General features: G+C 39.6%; 2 protein-coding genes and 1 pseudogene across 3 annotated transcripts in view; 2 read left to right on the plus strand and 1 right to left on the minus strand.

Annotated features, from left to right (window-relative positions):
• LOC111268330 (uncharacterized) overlaps positions 1–6,238 on the plus strand; it is a 7,200-nt gene extending 962 nt beyond the window's left edge. The window contains exons 2-5 of one of the 2 annotated variants that reach the window (XR_002685156.2): positions 447–639; positions 1,258–1,479; positions 2,795–2,930; positions 3,876–4,005. Coding sequence is in view for 1 of the 2 variants with exons in the window: in XM_022847255.2 (XP_022702990.1) it covers positions 447–639; positions 1,258–1,479; positions 3,876–4,133 (673 nt within the window). In the remaining variant the exon portion in view is untranslated. Of the gene's footprint in view, positions 1–446; positions 640–1,257; positions 1,480–2,794; positions 2,931–3,875 lie in introns of both variants that reach the window. The other variant, XM_022847255.2, reaches the window with a different exon arrangement.
• A 237-nt stretch (positions 6,239–6,475) lies between these two features.
• Positions 6,476–18,263, minus strand: LOC111268329 (uncharacterized). The gene is made up of 6 exons (XM_022847251.2): positions 18,144–18,263; positions 17,421–17,453; positions 15,357–15,419; positions 14,131–14,315; positions 6,896–7,164; positions 6,476–6,746 (listed from the first exon to the last, which is right to left on the minus strand). Exons 3-6 carry the CDS (start codon positions 15,358–15,360, stop codon positions 6,617–6,619), a joined length of 588 nt encoding a protein of 195 aa, XP_022702986.1. The 5' UTR covers positions 15,361–15,419; positions 17,421–17,453; positions 18,144–18,263; the 3' UTR covers positions 6,476–6,616.
• LOC111268328 (uncharacterized) lies at positions 7,528–12,619 on the plus strand (annotated as a pseudogene).
• Positions 18,264–18,358: the final 95 nt, after the last annotated feature.

Raw genomic sequence — 18,358 nt, forward strand, 5'->3', positions numbered from 1 at the left:
AAATAAACGAAACTTAGTTTCAGTATTAGTAACCAAAATATTCTTCGCCATTTTTTTCGGTATCGGGTAAGCTACATCACGTTATATTTGTACTTTTTTTTTCATATCCTTTTTATTTTGGTTGGACTCGCTCTGTAGTGCCTGTCATAGGAAAACAACTCGTAAACGCATAGTCACAAACGTATATATGTATACGTTACGTGTTCCATCGAATAGGTTTATTATACTACATAAGTATCAGATGTTAGTAGATGCTAAGCAAGCTCTGCTCACAGCACAGTTCTCGTTTGCTTCCTGATTTGCTTCAAGCATAATGGTAGGGACAACTCGCACATTTACACATGAGTTCGCGTTCACGACCTATTCTATTTGTGTAGAATTATACGCATAAGTTAAGGTTGTAGAGATGATTAACATAGCCCCTTTTTTGGTTTTCGTCATCGCAGGTACCAGATATGGCGCTCAGAATTCGAAATCTTGGTACTTCTTATCGTAGCATGGTCCGCGTGGTTCCGTGCTATCCCGTGGATATTCCTCTGTCTTACATTATTGACATGGTTAGCTTCGGTGCCTAATGAAGGCCACAAAATACTTTTCGAAGGACGCGTTCTGCTTCTCGGACCTGTCATTAGAAAAGCGGTCAGTTAATGCGTCAACTAAAAAATATCTTAACCCATTAGTTCTCGTCTAGAAAAAAGGAGTCCGGAAGAGCTTGAATGTTTTTGATTTACACTGATATTTATGTGTTGCCTTCAAAGGTGGCTTAGGGGTATCTAACGCTAATAGACCGAGCCCGGTCTATTGTTACCAAGTAAATGTCTGAAAATAGATCTTTTCAATTTACGTAAATGAGAATAAACCGAGCAGATTCCACAACGCCTTTCCATTATATATCTCCAAATATCTGTTGTTGTTTGTATTGCGTGCCACCACGGAAATTGTAGTTGTATTGCGTGCGCCCAATCAGCAGCGCGAAGTTATGAGCAACCAGCTGTTAAAGCAATATTAATAGCAGAGACCAAGCACTAGCGGGGGATAGCTACAAATAAATTTAGTCGGTATTATTATTATTATAGCAGCTTAACGTTGATTTCTGTTGCAATTATTATTACACAGATGACATAATTCGAATATGTGCACTACAAAATATCCTACCAATGAGTTTCTAATCCGCTGAGATCAGTAACAATAGATGGGTTTCCAAAGTTTCTTTTGAGAGGTAGATCATAAGAGCTAACACTTCCAAAAAATTTACAGTTTTACAACACGCTTCGACACTACCGAAATCTCCGTGATGGAGCGCCGGGAGCATCGGAAAATGCTTCTCTCATTGAGAGAATTGTATTCTCAATTTGCTTAATATTGTGCCGTCTACCCAATGCCCTACTGCAGCTCCGTACGCCGCTCGCCGGACTCTGTGAACGCATTCGCGCCTTCTGGAGAGAAATGGTCGAAAACTACCGTAATATGGAGCTTGAGGTAAAAAGCTGCCATTTTGTAGGGCCGTGCATTAAATACGTGGTATTCCATTTAGCCTCATAGTTTTATAGCAATTTGTAATTATAGTTACCTAATAAATAATATAGTTACCTACCTAGGTAGCTATAATTACAAACAGATAGGACTGGCTAACCTGCTGACATTGTTGTAAATTTTCGTACATTGCACAGCCAAGCTATTCGAACAGAGCAAAAAATCCACTGATATTACTGAAGCCTGACACTTACAAAAATGCTATTTCTGTCGTAATAGGGCACACACTGGATCGGCTTTTTTAGGCGAACTTGATGAGTATATGATCAGCGATTTATTTGTTTTTGCAATCACTCTCCACTCAAGTAGTATCAAATGAAATATTTCTTTATTGATTGCCCTTAGTTTTTTTCGGTACCTACGTCTCAACTTGTTTTTGGATCATATCTGTGCGACATGCAACACGACCTAGCATGTTAGCTACCACCAACGTTGCATCGTTGGGGCATTTCTCTACGAAACCTAAAGCTACTGGGCTTATTTTATATAAAAAGGTGTTTTAAGCAAATGCGAAAGCAGAGCGCGACATGAGATTTCGTTGGCCATTCAGGTCTGATTAATACTTCATACCATGAATTAAAGCTCATGGCTTTGTCAATAAATCGGTCTATGTCCGCGGTATTTTGAGTGTGGGGCGAATAAATACACAGGGCATAAGTAAAACTGGATATACAAAAAATGTTTTAAATAATTATTTCTCATAAATCATGTGCACATTCGTTGTATTTGTTTACAACTCGATTCAAATAGGTTCTTTGACGTGATAATATGTCGAAACGAAAGAGGAATTAATCTGGCATTCATCGAATCTGTTCGATTAATTAGTCGTTAGAATTATCCCGGCAGGGTGTGTGGTAAGAATCTTGTTACATTACACTCGAACATTTCCTCATATTATTTCCTCAACCTGATTAAATTATATACAACTTAGTAAATGAGGTTTTGTGCTCACAGTAACGTTCACACAGCGGTGATTAATATGAGAGGGCAGACTATTGCCGGTGAGCTTTTGTGAAGATACGTCTGTGACTAGAGAATTAAGCAACCTCGTTCTTTGATCTGTTTATTGGTATGATGATAATGACGATGATACGCGTGTCATCAACCAACTTGTCAAACACGTTATTTTTGCACTCCATTCAATTCCATCCTATTTGGCCCTCACTATCTCTGCTACTGGGGTACCGATCCGGGGATTTCCCGCTTCGTGAATTTCTGATACGCACCACTCACTGTCGGAAACGCTGTTCTATGTGTATAGCAACAACGTCAACGCCAACACCATCAGGCTATGTGATCATATGACGAAGTAACAAAGTGACACTGACTGAGTTAAAGGCGTGGCTTCAGTTCTACACAGGCTCTTCTACCGAAGCAGATGTACAGATGGATAAAGTGTAAGTTTGAGATAATCTCTTGTAAACAACAAATTTCATGTATGTCCGAGTCAAATCTCGCTCTATCTCCCTTTCCCTCAGACTATTAAATCAGTGACCCGGTTATGTACAGAAGTCACGCACTTTTTATTTACTTCACCGACCACCATAAGTTTGCTTGCGCATTATTGCACTCAGTCAACCGTGCCGCATTTATTGATTGAGGGTAAGAAAGATGACGAAAAGGTATGTTTTGCGGAAGAACTTTTACTAAAAGTTCGTCTGTGTACAGATGTTATAATATTGGTCGGTTGGAGAGACTTCGTCATTTATTACAGTTAACTATAAACCAGCAATAATATGATATTTATAACAGAGACCCGCCATATCCAAGATTGTTGTATGCAACCGCCTGCTAAAATCGGTTTGAATCGGTTCGTATGGACAACTCTTTTGTCATTCTGCTTCTTTGTCCCGTTTGTATGCTGTTGTGTGTGCCCATTGGAGACGCATCCGGCTTAAGTTTTTAACTAAGTACCATATACCATGACTACGTTTCATTAGTTCTTACTACCACTACGAACGTTGGGATCCGGTACTGATTCCTGAATAATACTAAACAAATGTACTGAATTTGTTTTTTAGTGGAATGTATCCCCACGCTACCCAAAAAAGTACTTTGACGCCAGCGATAGCAGTTTGTTGCAATCAGCATAGGTTAGAGGTTGTTAAAGGGCTAACTGTCACACTGTGGCCTAGTAGATCGGATTGGAGAGAATAACCCACAGCATAATTGCTTAGTCAGCACGCAATGAGCTAATCCACGAGTTAGTGTACCTAAAATGGTTAGGATCTAGTCGATTACAAACAATAATTTTTTTTAGTGAGACGCTGACTTTGCTCTTTCTCTCTTTCTCTCTCTCTCTGTTTTTCCATCATCTGATCGGGTACTCGGCGGCGGTACAGACACCCCACCAGAGTTTTGCGGTCACTCACAAAAGCGTCTCATTTGACGCTTCCCCGACGGTGTTCACGTTTTCTCCGCCCCAGATGTCGTCGACTCCTAACAACACTACCCCCCTTCACAACAACCATGCCTCATCGCCAACGTCACCGATGAGTAACGGATCATCGGCGACGCCAGCTGGGGCACTACCTCGGCGAACATCGCTTAGAAGACAAGTTAAAGCTGCATCTCCACCGGGCATCATCAAGACACCGTGATTTGTGTATACGGTCCTGACTCAGCTTTGTATAATCATCTAACAAAATTTATTTAGTTGCCTCTTCAAGGTCCGAGCGGCGCTCCTCTTCTATAATGGTGGTAAGAGCTGAGAACGTCAAGGGTGTGCTGTGGGACCTTGTCCTACTTGTGAGGATCAACGTTACTTGCTCCTGCGCGCGTCGATGTAATAGCATCTAAAGTGAGGAGCTAACTTTGGCGACGCATTTACATAGCTGTCTGGAGGACACTAGTTGTAATGTTTGTTCAATGGCAATATAATATAAAATGCGAACAGCCTGAAAAGACCTTGCATTAGTCAGGAATAGCTAGCCAGTTTGCTCCGTTTTTCGTGAGCTCTTTACTGAGAGTTCAGGCTTTACATCATTGTTTCACGCCACCCCGCTCCTTTGGCTTATATGATGAAACGCTTATACATTTATACACGAATTAGCTATCTTCCTGTGTAACTTTTCCGGAATCGTTAATATATACTCTTTTTTTATGCGTCCTTATACGGTAAATACATAGAACTACTGTTAGAAACAGCTGGCCTCTCCTGTGTTCGTATGTTGCTGGAATTGCGGAAACATGCAAAAACAAGGGATTGTTTTGTTTTGGAATCGGCGTCCATTCGTCCAAAAGAAAGGTGGTTCTTGCTGTAGATAACTACATTAATAAATTACTTTGAAACTATAAAAAAAATAAATAAAATTTTACGTATTGCCAGTGAGGAGTCTCTCGAGGCACACGTAAATCAACTATACAATTTTAATTGAATAATATTGCGAATAGGAATCACGAACTTTCATTTAGTTCTATCAAATGAGCTTAAACTTAATATTATTACTAGATACTTTATAGCCCTTTATATACGTACGAGGACTGGGCTTCAGTTGCAATCGTACTCCTACACATACAAGATGGTAAACCCGATGATGACTGAAAATTAGCTATCCATCTTACGTCAAAACTTTGGAAGGTTACCCTTGGTTCATTTAACGTCGTATTAATTTGTCAAGCGCAGTGAAATTTACAACTAATCAATCTGTACAGTTGTTAGTCAGTTTTTACTCTTCGTAGCTGTGTAGTTCCAAGAACTTCAATGTGAAGTTGTACCGGCTACGTTTATCTTGCCAATACAGAAAGCTTAAAGGTACCAGCCGTTGAGGTAGGGTAAACCAAGGGCAAAACGTTCACCGCTGTATATGGTAGAATACAGATTCTGCCCTGCGAAATGATCACGTCATATGCTGCTATGTAAAAGTTTGAAGAAGACTATTTGAAATACATAAGTGTTACATAACTCTATTAGATCGATATCTCTATATTATAAGGAGCTCATTTATCGACTCGCCGGGTTCCCACAGAGACAAGAATGCTACCAGTTGAAGGGCATTTCTTGGCTAATGTCTCAGTCTTTAAATGTACGGGTGAATGCTTTGATATGATCCCCTCCACTAACGTTTGGACTTACTCAGAAATGCCAAAACATAGCAATACAGGCATAGATTTTCGTATTTGATTCGAGCTTGCGGTTAGTTTGATTGAACTGCATTGGATATTTAACATGCTTACATAGATCGACATTTCTATATGGATATAAATATATAGGACGCAAACAAAAACGAATTAATTAATCATCCGTTACAAAACAACGTGAATGTGTACAATTAAAAACGTACTGTATACAACAAGGATCATAAGACGTTGATCAGGCGGATATTTTCTATTATTGTCGAATACTAGTCGACACGTTCAACGGTGTCTACCAGGAAGGAGCATCAACCCTTATCATCTGATGATTACATCCTGGTAAGGAAGGCTTACCCAGGGACTTGTCCACTTGGCTCACTCTATTAATTACATCTCATTATCATCACGTTGTAAGAATAATATTGACGTAATTCACACTTCATCGGTGCTGTTGGAAAATGTTTTAGGTATTCGTTAAGAATGTCTAAACAATACTTGAAGGCGCATTTTTTTTTTGGAATTCATCCACCATTCTTCAACTATCATGTTCATCCTGCCATTGCAGGGACACTGTAAATGGATATGTGTATAAAAATGGCTTAAATAATTAATGTTATGTTTATGCAGGTCAGGTGTTGTGTTTTCATTACCAAGTCGATAGAGCAGAAGCAAAACTATACAAAAGGGTACTAATTCTCCAGTTTTAAGTAAACGGTGGAAAAATATAGGGTCTTCGGAAGACTATAGTAGAATTTATAAAGCATATTAACAGCCGATGAATTATAAGCCCAATGAATATGGTCTACAATATCCGTAGAGTATTAAATATGAGATGCTAGCTTTTTATAAATTAATAATGAGGTAATCATAAGAAACAGAACAGCGGTGGACTCATAGTTTATTCCGAAATATCGCCATGACAATTATGCTAAATAACTTACTAATAGTACGTGTATACGTATATTTTTTTCCTTCTGATAAAGAGTCTCGCTACACCTATGGTGTACACTCAGTCGTTACTGTTAATCGTTATAATTGCATGAGCACTCAGTAATGCCCCTTCGTCGTCATTGATGGCAGGAGGTTGAATCTTCGCTAAGGCGCCTGCTCTCAGACCTCCTGTGTAGCTGCTGCTATCCCTGAAAATAAAAAAAACTTAGGTTTTCGCCCGTGCCAATTGGTTACTTTTTAGGCGAAAGATATGAAGAAAATCAGTTGTTTTCCAATTGTAAGTAACTTGTCTAGTACTAGAAAGATTTTTCTATGCTGATTTGCATGTATGACCAACCTGTGTATGGAGGGTATTTGCCTCCTAGAGCCCCTGAGGTGGCCGAGCAATTGATTCCAATCAACGTTCCCTTTTTTTTGCCAGGTTTCTCGATTTGCTATTATCTTCTTAGTTGTGGCATTGTCTTTACTGATACCGGGAAGCGTTATGCCGAACTTATTTTCCAAGTTGGAAACACGAGGTATTTCGTTGAAGGCTAAGTCTAATTGTTCCCGGAAAAGTGCAGCGTCTGTATGTCCAGTCGTTAAGGGAAGTGAAATTCCTGGCAACTACATATAGATGTATTGCAAAAAGAATATGTTTAGAGTTGTAGATCTTGTCGTCTATTCATAAGTAAATCGCCTGTATTCTACATTAAAAAGCCTTTTCGAATGTCATGCAAGGTGATGCGTATCAATGTACGGTGTGTGTGTGGCATCTAAATGACATCTGTTTAAGGATTGAGACATTGCACTAATCTTGAAGCAGACATACCCAAAAAATTATGTTTCTCGCTCCTTTTTTATCATCTCAACGTAGAAAGCTAGTCAGTTAGTTCAATGGGACGACATTAACAGAAATAGCAATATCAATAAAGATACGTAAAACGATCCTCATTAGCAAATTCGCCTCTTAATTTATGCAAACCTAGACAGAGTGAAGTTGTTCTTTTTCTTTTCATTATCTTCTGAAGCTCCTACTGTTGCCGTTGTCGTACATTTTCGCACGACCGTCGTTTATGTAATTAGAGGTAACAATAAAACATCGCTCGAGTATTATGCGTGAACTGTAACAAACAGCCATAAATCGATATACTTTGAGACCTAACAACGTAAGCTTAAATATACTAAAACTGAAGGTGTTATTTCAAATCCTATAAGATATTGCGAAATAAAACGCTCTGGATATGAGACAGAAACAAGTCCGTTATTGCGGACTTGTTTCTGAGTGCGACTGTCAGGCTGGCAATAACCATATCAGCTGATTTACTCCACCCTATAACTGAACATATTGCTGTTACTGTTTCCCAGAATACTAGAGCCAGCCAGCCACCCAGCCAGCCAGCCAGCCAGCCGGTCAGTTAGTCATCTTTGCCTTCGATGCTGATAGCTCAAAAACGTTCTAGCTGCATTCAAATGTAGTGAAACGACGCTGTGGCACGGCGCGATCATTATCTCTCGTGGGGTACTTTTGGTTCCGGATGGACAGGAAAGTGTAATGATGCTAGCAGTTAGATCTAGCCTCTGCTGAAGGTGTATGGGATTCCTTTCGGTGAATTAGTGAAATGGGTTTGTGGGTTACAACGCCGCAATCTGGCGAGGAGGCGTTCACGTTGGCAAGATGCATCTAACGGCCGTTATCGTTTCCAGTCCTTTTTCTCCTTTTGCTGCTGCCCTTTACCAAAGTCGCGTTTTCGTCCGGATCCCGTTGCAGTGGATCTGCCGCTTCTCGTTGCTGACACACGCTCCTTTCGGAACTGCCGCTAACATCTGCTTTACTGCTGCGGGATGTTATAGCCGTGTATGTCAATTGGCAACAAAGCTTCAACTCAACTCGAATAGATCCTCGCCAATCACTGGCATATTAACACGTGGCAAGTACGAGTGGCGGCCAAGCAGTACCCAAATCAATTCCGCCCCTTATTGCGGCTCGCTGGCTCATTCCGTTTATCGTATACAGATTATCAAATTAAACAGAACTCTATTTTTTCTGCCTTATAGATACATTGTCCGATTCGCTTCCACCTTTGCAGGGGGACAGGCCCTCAGCAAATTCTCCGCAAACGTTACTAACAAGAATCGCTCTTTTGGTAGTCGAAGAAGTGATAGTGCTGGTGACAGTCCACATGTAAGAGTGAGTAGTAACGTAAGAGTGCATAGCCCAGTGGAGAGTGCAACTTCAAAGAGCTGTGCAAGCTCAGCCGAACAAAGCAGCGGCAGCAACGCCGGCAGTATTAATAATAGTTCTGCATATCTGCATTGCCTCGCTGACAACGTCAAACACGGATCTGTGTTATCCGTTGGTAAAAATAGAGGTGGTGGTGCCGGCGCTGCTACAAGGTCTCCGTGCCGTGCTCTGGAGAGGATTAGTGCAGTGACTCTGACGAAGTTAGCCCCCAGAGATCGTCGCCTGTGTCTTTTCGCGCAGAAAATCTCCAGTAACAGCAGCAGCAACCAAATGGAGGAACAGCCAACAGTGAGTGAGTTTTTCCCGCAAGTGGATGGTGAACACCGTCTCCAGGTGACGAGTGGTTCGCACCCCATCGTTGACGCGGCATTCGAGAAACTACTCGATTCACTAACCACTCTTGACGACCCCCGGCTGAAAAACTTTGCCGACTGGCTTCGTCAAGTTATCGAGTACAATGTGCCTGAAGGGAAACGGAATCGACTTGTGGCTGTGATGTTAGCGTATCAGTCACTAGAGAAGACTGAAATGACAGATGATAAATTGGAAAAAGCGGCTTTGCTTGGATGGTGCGTTGAACTACTCCAGGCATTTTTCCTTATTTGTGATGACATTATGGATAATAGTCTAACTCGACGTGGCAAGACATGTTGGCATCTAATAGAGGGTGTCCAAATGGTGGCAATCAACGATGCGATTCTATGCGAGACGGCTGTCTATCGAGTATTGAAGACTTTCTTTCGAAGCAGTCCGAACTACCTTGATTTGCTAGAGCTTTTTCACGAAGCGTCCTTCCAGACCTCTTCAGGCCAATGTCTCGACCTGTTATCAGAACGGCAAGGAGGCGGTTACGTAGAGGAGCGTTATAACGCCATTGTCCTATACAAAACAGCATTCTATTCATTTTCGCTCCCCGTCAGGTTGGGTATGTATCTGGCCGGCATCGCAGATCAAAGTAGTCATAAAAAGGCCGAAGCACTGGCACTGCGAATCGGGCACATTTTCCAAGTTCAGGATGACTTCCTCGACTGCTACGGCATTCCTGAAGTGATTGGAAAGATCGGTACGGACATTGTCGACGCTAAATGCTCGTGGCTGGTCGTAAAGGCACTTGAGATAGCGACTCCTTCGCAGAAAAAGACTTTATTGGAAAACTACGGTAAAGGTAAACCCGGGGGACCCGAGGAGGCCGTAGTTAAGAAGCTCTATGACGAACTTCAAATGGCCGAGGTGTTCCGCGAAGCAGAGGGGCGAGCTTTCGCGGACATCAGAGAAGAAGTAGCCAAAATTGAGTTGAGATCAGATAGCTTCGGACTTAATACCGACATCTTCAAGCTTCTTGTCAACAAGATCTACAAAAGAAACAAGTAGATTGAACGCAGCTTGTGCAATTGAATTGGTCGCTGCGTTTCAAGATGTCATCTTCTATATATAACGAATATCTTTTCTCAAAATTTGCGCAGAAGAGGAGGTCACCGAAAAATAGAATATTGTTTCTTCTTATTATCGAAAGGACACGCAGCAAGGGTGGCAACCTTTCGTTATAGACTATTAAGTAACTTCGTACAGTAAAATTCCACTAGCAGCCGCTATAAACACATCCCGTAATAGAAATTGTCGTAATAGAGAAGATCGTAACAAACTTCTTGAAACTAGTCTACTTAATATTTAACCGTTTCAGTAGAAATCAGTGCAAACAAACATAGTAGTGTATCGAAGCTATTCCGTTTACGAGTGCGTGTGGATAGTAAAGCTGATGACTAATGTGTAGATATAATAGTTTTAGGTTTATCAAAATATGCCCGCACTAGATGCCATCATGGTTTGATTACGCGACATGCGCAACGTAAATCTATTGACTTTTTAAAGTTAGCGCCATGGGTTATTACGAGACTTTAGGAATTGTAAATAGTTGTTAGTTAGGCTGTGTGACAGTTCTTTGTGTAACACTTTTAAAAATTGTAAGCAAATTTTACAGGACGACCTATAAACAAACGATTTTTACCTATATTTTATTAACCGATTGGGTACGCCGCGCCAGGAATGACTCACAGATGCTACAGAAGTATCTTGCTTTGTTTATCAAACGTTTTTTCGTAAAATTCGTTAGCGCATAGCTACATGGTAATCCATTCTCGCCTTTAAACTGATGATATGTTACATGCAGTCAGTTTCCACCGTCATAAAGATCACAATTGATCACGTTGAGAGGAAAAGCAAAATTATAAGACCAAGTAGTGTGGAACTCGGGTAGCCCAGGCGCGGCAATTTACAGCTGTTGTTCACACTTCGATGACGTTACTGTATTGGGTACCCAGCACAATAGCGCTGTGTCCCCCACAATCAGATTGTCCAGCTAATTGAAAATCTGCTAAAGCAAAACAAGGTGTGCTAATATATCGAATTCGGAACATCTGTTTTTGCTCTGTGGAAAGAAGGATAACAGGCTTGTTATAGGAGAAATATCAAATAGCGCTTTACTTATCAATAGTATCTACGTTGGTTTCAGTCATTGTATTTATAATGTTATCGAACGTATTCAATATAAATCACGATCATATACCCAGTTTTCTCGTTCCGCCGCAACGTGATACTAACTGGGCTAGCGTTAGAGACCGCGTAGACCTATGGTGCTCAGTGACTGTTTCGTCGTCGACCAGAACTGTTTCACCACGAAGATTTACCGCGGCTCGAATATTTTGTTATTGTACAACCGCGAGAGACTCATGAAGAATTACTCTACATTGTGCTTATTTAACGCGTAGATCCTAGTTAGACTTGTAGCCTTCGGTCTATGCAAGGCCAGGCCACGGTCTCCTTGTAGGTTTTGTTACACTACACTGTGCGGGTTGTGGGACTTTGGGCTCCGAATATTCAAAGCAAGAACGCGCTGTTCTTTGTTGAATTTCTCACGAAGCAAGCGGTTAACGTGCAAACTCGTTTTCTCATTGAACAGCAGACATTTTGTCATGAACCAACAAAGAAAATACGCCAATACTGCTACTCTGCGCAGATTTTGTAAACTTTTTACACGATTGCTGTCATATAACTTTACAAACTGCACAAGTGTCTTGTCAAACAGAGACCACTGCTAACTTGTTCAGCTCCGAAGGCATCACAATGTATGATAAGGAAATTTGAAAATAAGGCCGATCTTCAAGTAATCTAACACTAGACTCACCGTAACCCTCTACCTAGTTTACTGCACTGAATAGCAACCTATTATGCAATAGGGTGCATATCTTCGGATAAGCTACTGTCGTATATTCCGCTCTTGATTCCTGACCTTTGGAGAGTAAAAGTGTGGCCTTCTTAGCAAATCAAATTCTATCAGTGGGGCACGTATGAGCCATAGCATTTGGATTGCTGCCTTGAAACGCATAAAAGATATGGACATGTTCTGCTATGATCTAGACGAATCACTCTATTGTCTGAATGAATTTATAAATTTATTAATAGTAACTTATCGAAATGGTCTAGGAGTCAAAGTTTTGCAATAGACTGAGTTGAAATAGATCGCAAGTTCTATCCACATTGTTCCCATTCACAGCATGTTCGTCAATAATTTTTTTATTTGATATAAATAAAACTAATTATTACGGAAGGTAGGCCCGAAGAGTAGCTGAATAACAAGGATTTGTGTCTATATAATTTTGACACTTTCCCTGCGAGATCGATGTGATCGTCATTGTCGTACAGTAATTGTACCAAACTAGCTTCTTGTATTATAATACTTACTATTAAGTGATTGTACACGACTGCATGATTGCATTCGTTATTAAGTTACTATAAAAATGTTAAATAAGAATTAATAAAAGTCGACAATAGCTACTGTGATTATTTGTCTATTAGTAGATCAACGTAATCTATTTAAAAAGTGCGGGTCTTCATATAACTCAACGCAATGCGAATACATACAATCCATACGATTCGTAATTATTAGGTTTAACGTGATAGTATCAATGAAATGTCACAGGGTCTGGGTTATCCAGATCATCATTGACCAAAGTGTGGCTCATTATCATGTTTTAGGTAGTACTAACTACTACACGTAAACTAGTCGAATACGTTATATTATTATAACAGTATTAAGCACGCACGCGGAGTATGCGTGCTTAATGCCTAATGCTTACCCCCCCCCCCCCCCGCCAAACTACTAAGAACACTCGCACTCTACGACATTGGGGCTATAACAAGTTGAATTATTTGCGCTTACTGAAAAATCTGACACGTTATATATTAGTGATGACATTCCGTATTCCAGATACGTATTTTGACTAGTTTAATTGCAACACAGCTGTGTAGGCGTTACAATACGGGTGTTGTGTTTAATAATGGAAATTATTTAATAACTTCGAACTAGCACACCCCAGCGATGTTCTAACCTGTGGTGAAAGCATTGTCTCTTTTGAATGCTGAAGAAAAAACCTTTACTTTGTCTGGCTAGGACGGCGTGATTTGCAAAAAACGTTTACGGCATGCCATCGAACCAGCATTTAAGAACGGACTTATTTATAGCGAAAGATCACAGATAAAAATATGCCGATGATGATCACTCATAGTAATTAATACCCTTTTAACTGTATATCCGGTCTGTTAAGATATTTGTCGGCATGATTCATTTTATGCGTACAGAGTTGGTGACTTTATGGAGGTTTCGTCAATATAATGTGAGAATACTTCGTATGAAGGTACTAGTAAAGCTATCCATGGAATTGTTTAGTTTATGCATTGACCAAGGCAAGCGGAGTGACCCATAAGCTCGTCAACTAATGAGATCGACTAATCATATGAGTTTTATGGTTAGAAACTATTGCGGCACGGCGAACTAAAGTGTTGTTCTTGCTGTTTCACTTTTCGATAATGTCGGTTTCATTTCAAATTGCTGACAAACGGAAGTCAAACGGTCTGGCTTTTGAGAAAGGCAGGCGGCTAAAGTGTGAGTATCGATAAGTCGTTAAGTTTCCGAACGAGGAGTACATGCGAACTGTGCTATTCTCTATCATAGTCTTATACGATGAACATACATACATAGATAGAATTGATTAACAATAACAGTGGTAACATTATATCGACTGGAACAGTTCAAGGGATTATGTAATATCCCACTTAAAATTATTTTGGATAAAATATTTCTGGATATGATTTGACTTGAGAAAATGGTAAGATAAGCTAATTATACGCACTCTTCTTGTTATAGTTTAAGCAGAAATACAATTATGCCTTATATCAATAAAAATATAATGACGAGAGCTTATGTATGTCATGTGTTGATTGGTACAGCATTATCTCTTTGAAGTCCGTTTATGATAACTGACTCATTATGCGCATCAAAATGAGCCTTCTACCTGTTGGTTGTAGAACTGCGAGGTGAGTCCGCCTTGGAAGAGGACATCAGGCTTTTTATGCCCGAGCACGTCGAAAATCGGCTCGTCGATCACTGGAAACGCTACGGTAGAAGACAGAGATACTGCTGACAGGTATGACACGACAAAGATTATTTCTCGAATCGTTTCCCGCCATCTGAACGCATCTGAAGAAATTGAAACAATTTGTTTTGCTCAAGGTTTTTATAGCCTTACTTGTATAATGCAGTGATGCAGAATGCTTATTCGAGTCAATTCAAGACCGTATCTACTAAATTGCCTTGGTAAATATTTAAACCATGATATGTTATTAAAAAAAATCATAATCTTCCTAGGCCGCGTTCTTGGCTATTTCACACTAATGCAAGAGTATACTGAAATAGTTTATCTGCGCAAAAGTATTGAATAAATCATTTCTTACGACTCACGCAGCAACTGTCATATGAGCCTGCTAACCTTGATGGCAAACCACGTTCATGAGACATCGTGGCCGACTACTCAGCGATTAAGTTAAGCGCTATTGCATCGCAGCCTACACTTATATTGAAACAAACCCCATTCGCTGAATTAAAACTGCCTGCTGTCGTTCAGCAATGAAATTCGTGTTGTCTTACAGACCAGAGAAATAACCCTAAACTTCGAACAGCGTATTTTACGACCCCGTCGGCTTATAATCTAGGCTATTAGAGTCGTCGATGACTCAGTGGTTTGGACGGCTAACAACCGATTTGTCGTAATTTGTTGCGGTCTGCCTGCGGCCCAAGCAAGAGGTTTACACGGTGCGGGATCGCTGCTGTTCCAAGTGTCGTCAAAGACGCATAAGTATCATAAAACTTGTGTGATGACGCTTATTATATAAACCATTAGAACATTCAGATATCAAAAATACTATTCGGGGCATAAAACATGACTTCCTGGTAGGTAGTTCATAATAGAGTAATATAAACAATAAGATCCTGTAAATAACTGAAACCTAGCCAAAGATTTAGTTTCGGTTTAATTAGTGAATAGCTTTTGCGTAAATAGATAATGTCCAAATCCGGAAAAACCTGATTTCATCGTAACTTTAAGTAAAGCTCAGAGCGTAGTATTTTGAAACTAGGGGAAAGTGTTCGCTGTACGATTAAATATGTCAGATATGTGCAGCTGGACTAGAGTGCTGACATTTCTTAGAAGATCTATCTTAATTCATAGTGGATTATACATACCCATTTTTGGAAGGGTTGCAGTCACATATACGAAGTTGGAACAGCTGCAAATCCGTTGTTTGCCTTCAAATAAACTGTAATCATTTTAAATGAGAGCCACAGCCGTTAAATTTAAAATGCAATAATCAAACTTGCTAAAAGTATATTATCATATACATATATGTGGACTTTTGGGCAGCATGCATGAAGCTAAAGCCAGCGCATCAAGGAAAAAATGGCGAAGTACAACACAATTCAGCAGAGACCATTATTGGTTTAAGCGACTCCCTTACTCAACAATACGTATGTATATGGCCGATACTTGCAGCGGAATCGGCTTGCAGTGACAAGAATATCGTTCTCCGAATCTACACATTAAAAAATCTTGACTGAAAATTCTCAGTATGTTGCCTAATTGACTCAAGTGTTACGTTATTTTGTGCACCTATGTTCCATTGCAGTTCTATTGTCCGATGTAATGCAATAATTCGCATAGCTTCTACTTTCTGTCGGGTACAAAGCCCACCCTTGATACCAGGCAGTTTCATCTTGTTTATTCTCATCATTTCTCTAAAATGTTTTCTGAAAAATTGGCTCTTAACTAACAAATGGCCTAGAAATAGTACATTTCAGACTCGATTAAAAAATATATTGTTAATTCAACGTGACTCCATATGGCATACAAAATAGAAGGCATTTAAAATATGCTACATTTTTTATTTAAAAATAAATGGGCGTATAGTTGGGCTTCGTGTAAACAAAACCATACATTTACGTTTTGATAAAAAAAATATTGAACTAAGTTGTATCATCTAACACATGATAAGTTTTTCTTGTCCTTGAGGCCTTACACATACACATAAAAATATCTCTGGCAATCCTTTAAAATTAAACATTGCAAAACTGTGTTTATTCAATAGTAATTGATCTAATCGGACAAATCGCTTGACATTGTTTATCTAGTAGGAAGTGGCAAAAACTCCATTGATTATGCCAGCAGTTAAATTTTTTAGACTCATGCGTTGATCAGGGAAAATGGAAAACCTTCTGTTTTGTTTATGGTCACGACCGTGCCTTTTTCAGGTAATTGGAAAAACACTAGATGTACAAACCAACGAGCATACCCATTAAAGCAGCTTACTTTTAGTTATGATGAAATCGTATCGCCTAGAGTTGTCTACCCAATTTTCAACAGTAGCGATATATTATGTAAGCGGACAAGCAAATAGAACTAACATTAACACGTAACTTTGGAAAACAAAAGTTCGATCTATTACACTCGATGTTATTGGGCCATATGTAGATTTCTATTGACTATCTTGTGCTTGTGTTCTCAAGAAGCTCCCACTGTAAAAGACCCTTCTAGTTCCACCAAACACAAATTACGCTTTCTTTTTTCGGACCGGGTCTAACTCAATTTTAATCATATGTGCCAGAAGCGCTTTTTTCTGTTCTCGCTTTATATCTATGTGAAGGCACCACCTCTCGTCACCTATAACATGCCTGCATAGGTACTTGCCATTGTAGCAGCGTATCGCTCGATGCCCGTGAGATGTCGAGAGGCAATGAAAAACCATGTTTCCTTACGCTTTTCATTCCAACTATACGGCTTTCAGACTTACAAAGTTTCATTAACTTCATTGATCGAAACTGGCTTATGGGTAACTAACAGATAATTGAAGTGTTGTTTACCAGTCGAGGTTCTCATCAACCTTCTGGTCTTATTAGTGCACGTCTTTTAAGTTCAAGACGCCATTTTTGAACTTAGCACAGTACGTTCAACTTAATGAGTCTTTGATGTACCAGCGTAAATATCCTAAGCGACTTCGGTAGCTCTTTGGCCCGGGTAAAGGATCATGCAAGTTGAATGTCGAAAATGCGCCATTTTTTCTTCATCAAAAATGTGCCTTATCGGAACCTGAATTAGAGCAAAAATTCTGTTCGCTATGCCATGACATTATAACAGATTTTTTAAAGGAATAGGAAGCCATTCCCGTCGGAGCTGGAAAAGACTGAATTGAAGGGAAACACAATAAACATATCTATTTCCTTTTTTCACTATTTACTGAGGAAACACTTACGTACCGCTTACAGTTCCCTTTTCTGCGACGTCACTGACTGAAGTGTACAAAAATTGCAATTTTTGAAGATAATGAGTATTAGTTAAACAATCGTAAGTTAGTATTAGCATAAGGGTCAAATAGATTCAATAATTCCACGAGCCAGTGTAAACTACTGTAATCCTGAGCCTAATGTAAATTACAGTCTTTGTCTTACAAAGTGTCTTTGTTCTGTATAAAGATCGCGGGACTAATTAGATTTCGAAACTTTTTGAAACAATATGTTTTACAGACGGAAATATAGAGTACATAGTGTCTATTACTTAATTGGGGACGTATTCGTGAAGTACACTATACTTTATCAATTTAGTTTTCTTAGTTCTTTTATTGAAGAAAAACGTGTAAGATATACTTTCGATATATACGATTTCTCTTTGTAGCTCCGAATCATTTTTATCCGGGTTTAATATAATTAGTATCGTTTGAGGATTTTAATGACTAAAGATGAAATTTTTCCAATAGTTGAGATGATCCATGAGTCTTTTAGACTAAAGTGTTCGTAGAGCAATACATTGTACTGTGTCGAGTACCTTCGTGTAGGAAGATAAATAGGAGAAAGCACCGTGAAATTTCTGAAATGAGGTTTGTAGGCTATCACTGCTTAACTTTATACGATGTAATTTCAGTAGCGATCTTTTGCATAAGTTTTGTAATGAAAACAGGTAAACCTTTTTTTCGGTCGCTTTACCGTCTGGTTCACTTTCTGATTTAAGGTTTGTGTAAAACCGTACGTTTGATGTGCAAACTCTACAATGCCTTATAGTAAACCAGCTGACGTCAAAGCAGATAACAACGATAACAGTGTGAGTTTAGGTGGGTCCAGCAACGTTCTCTCCTGGAAGTTTTCAAAACAATATCAAAAGGTTAGTCCCTAGAGTTGTTTACGTACGAGTTTAGATGAGA

This window comes from Varroa jacobsoni, unplaced genomic scaffold (assembly GCF_002532875.2).
Source record: "Varroa jacobsoni isolate VJ856 unplaced genomic scaffold, vjacob_1.0 scaffold_1276, whole genome shotgun sequence".
Lineage (NCBI taxonomy): Eukaryota > Metazoa > Arthropoda > Arachnida > Mesostigmata > Varroidae > Varroa > Varroa jacobsoni.

Excerpts from the sequence above, each read along its gene's own strand:
- LOC111268329 (XM_022847251.2), bottom strand. Across the intron at positions 7,165-14,130 it reads CGCAGTTCTACAACCAACAG|TTGCCAGGAATTTCACTTCC; the intron begins GTAGAAGGCTCA and ends ATCTATATGTAG. Across the intron at positions 6,747-6,895 it reads CAAATACCCTCCATACACAG|GGATAGCAGCAGCTACACAG; the intron begins GTTGGTCATACA and ends TTTTATTTTCAG.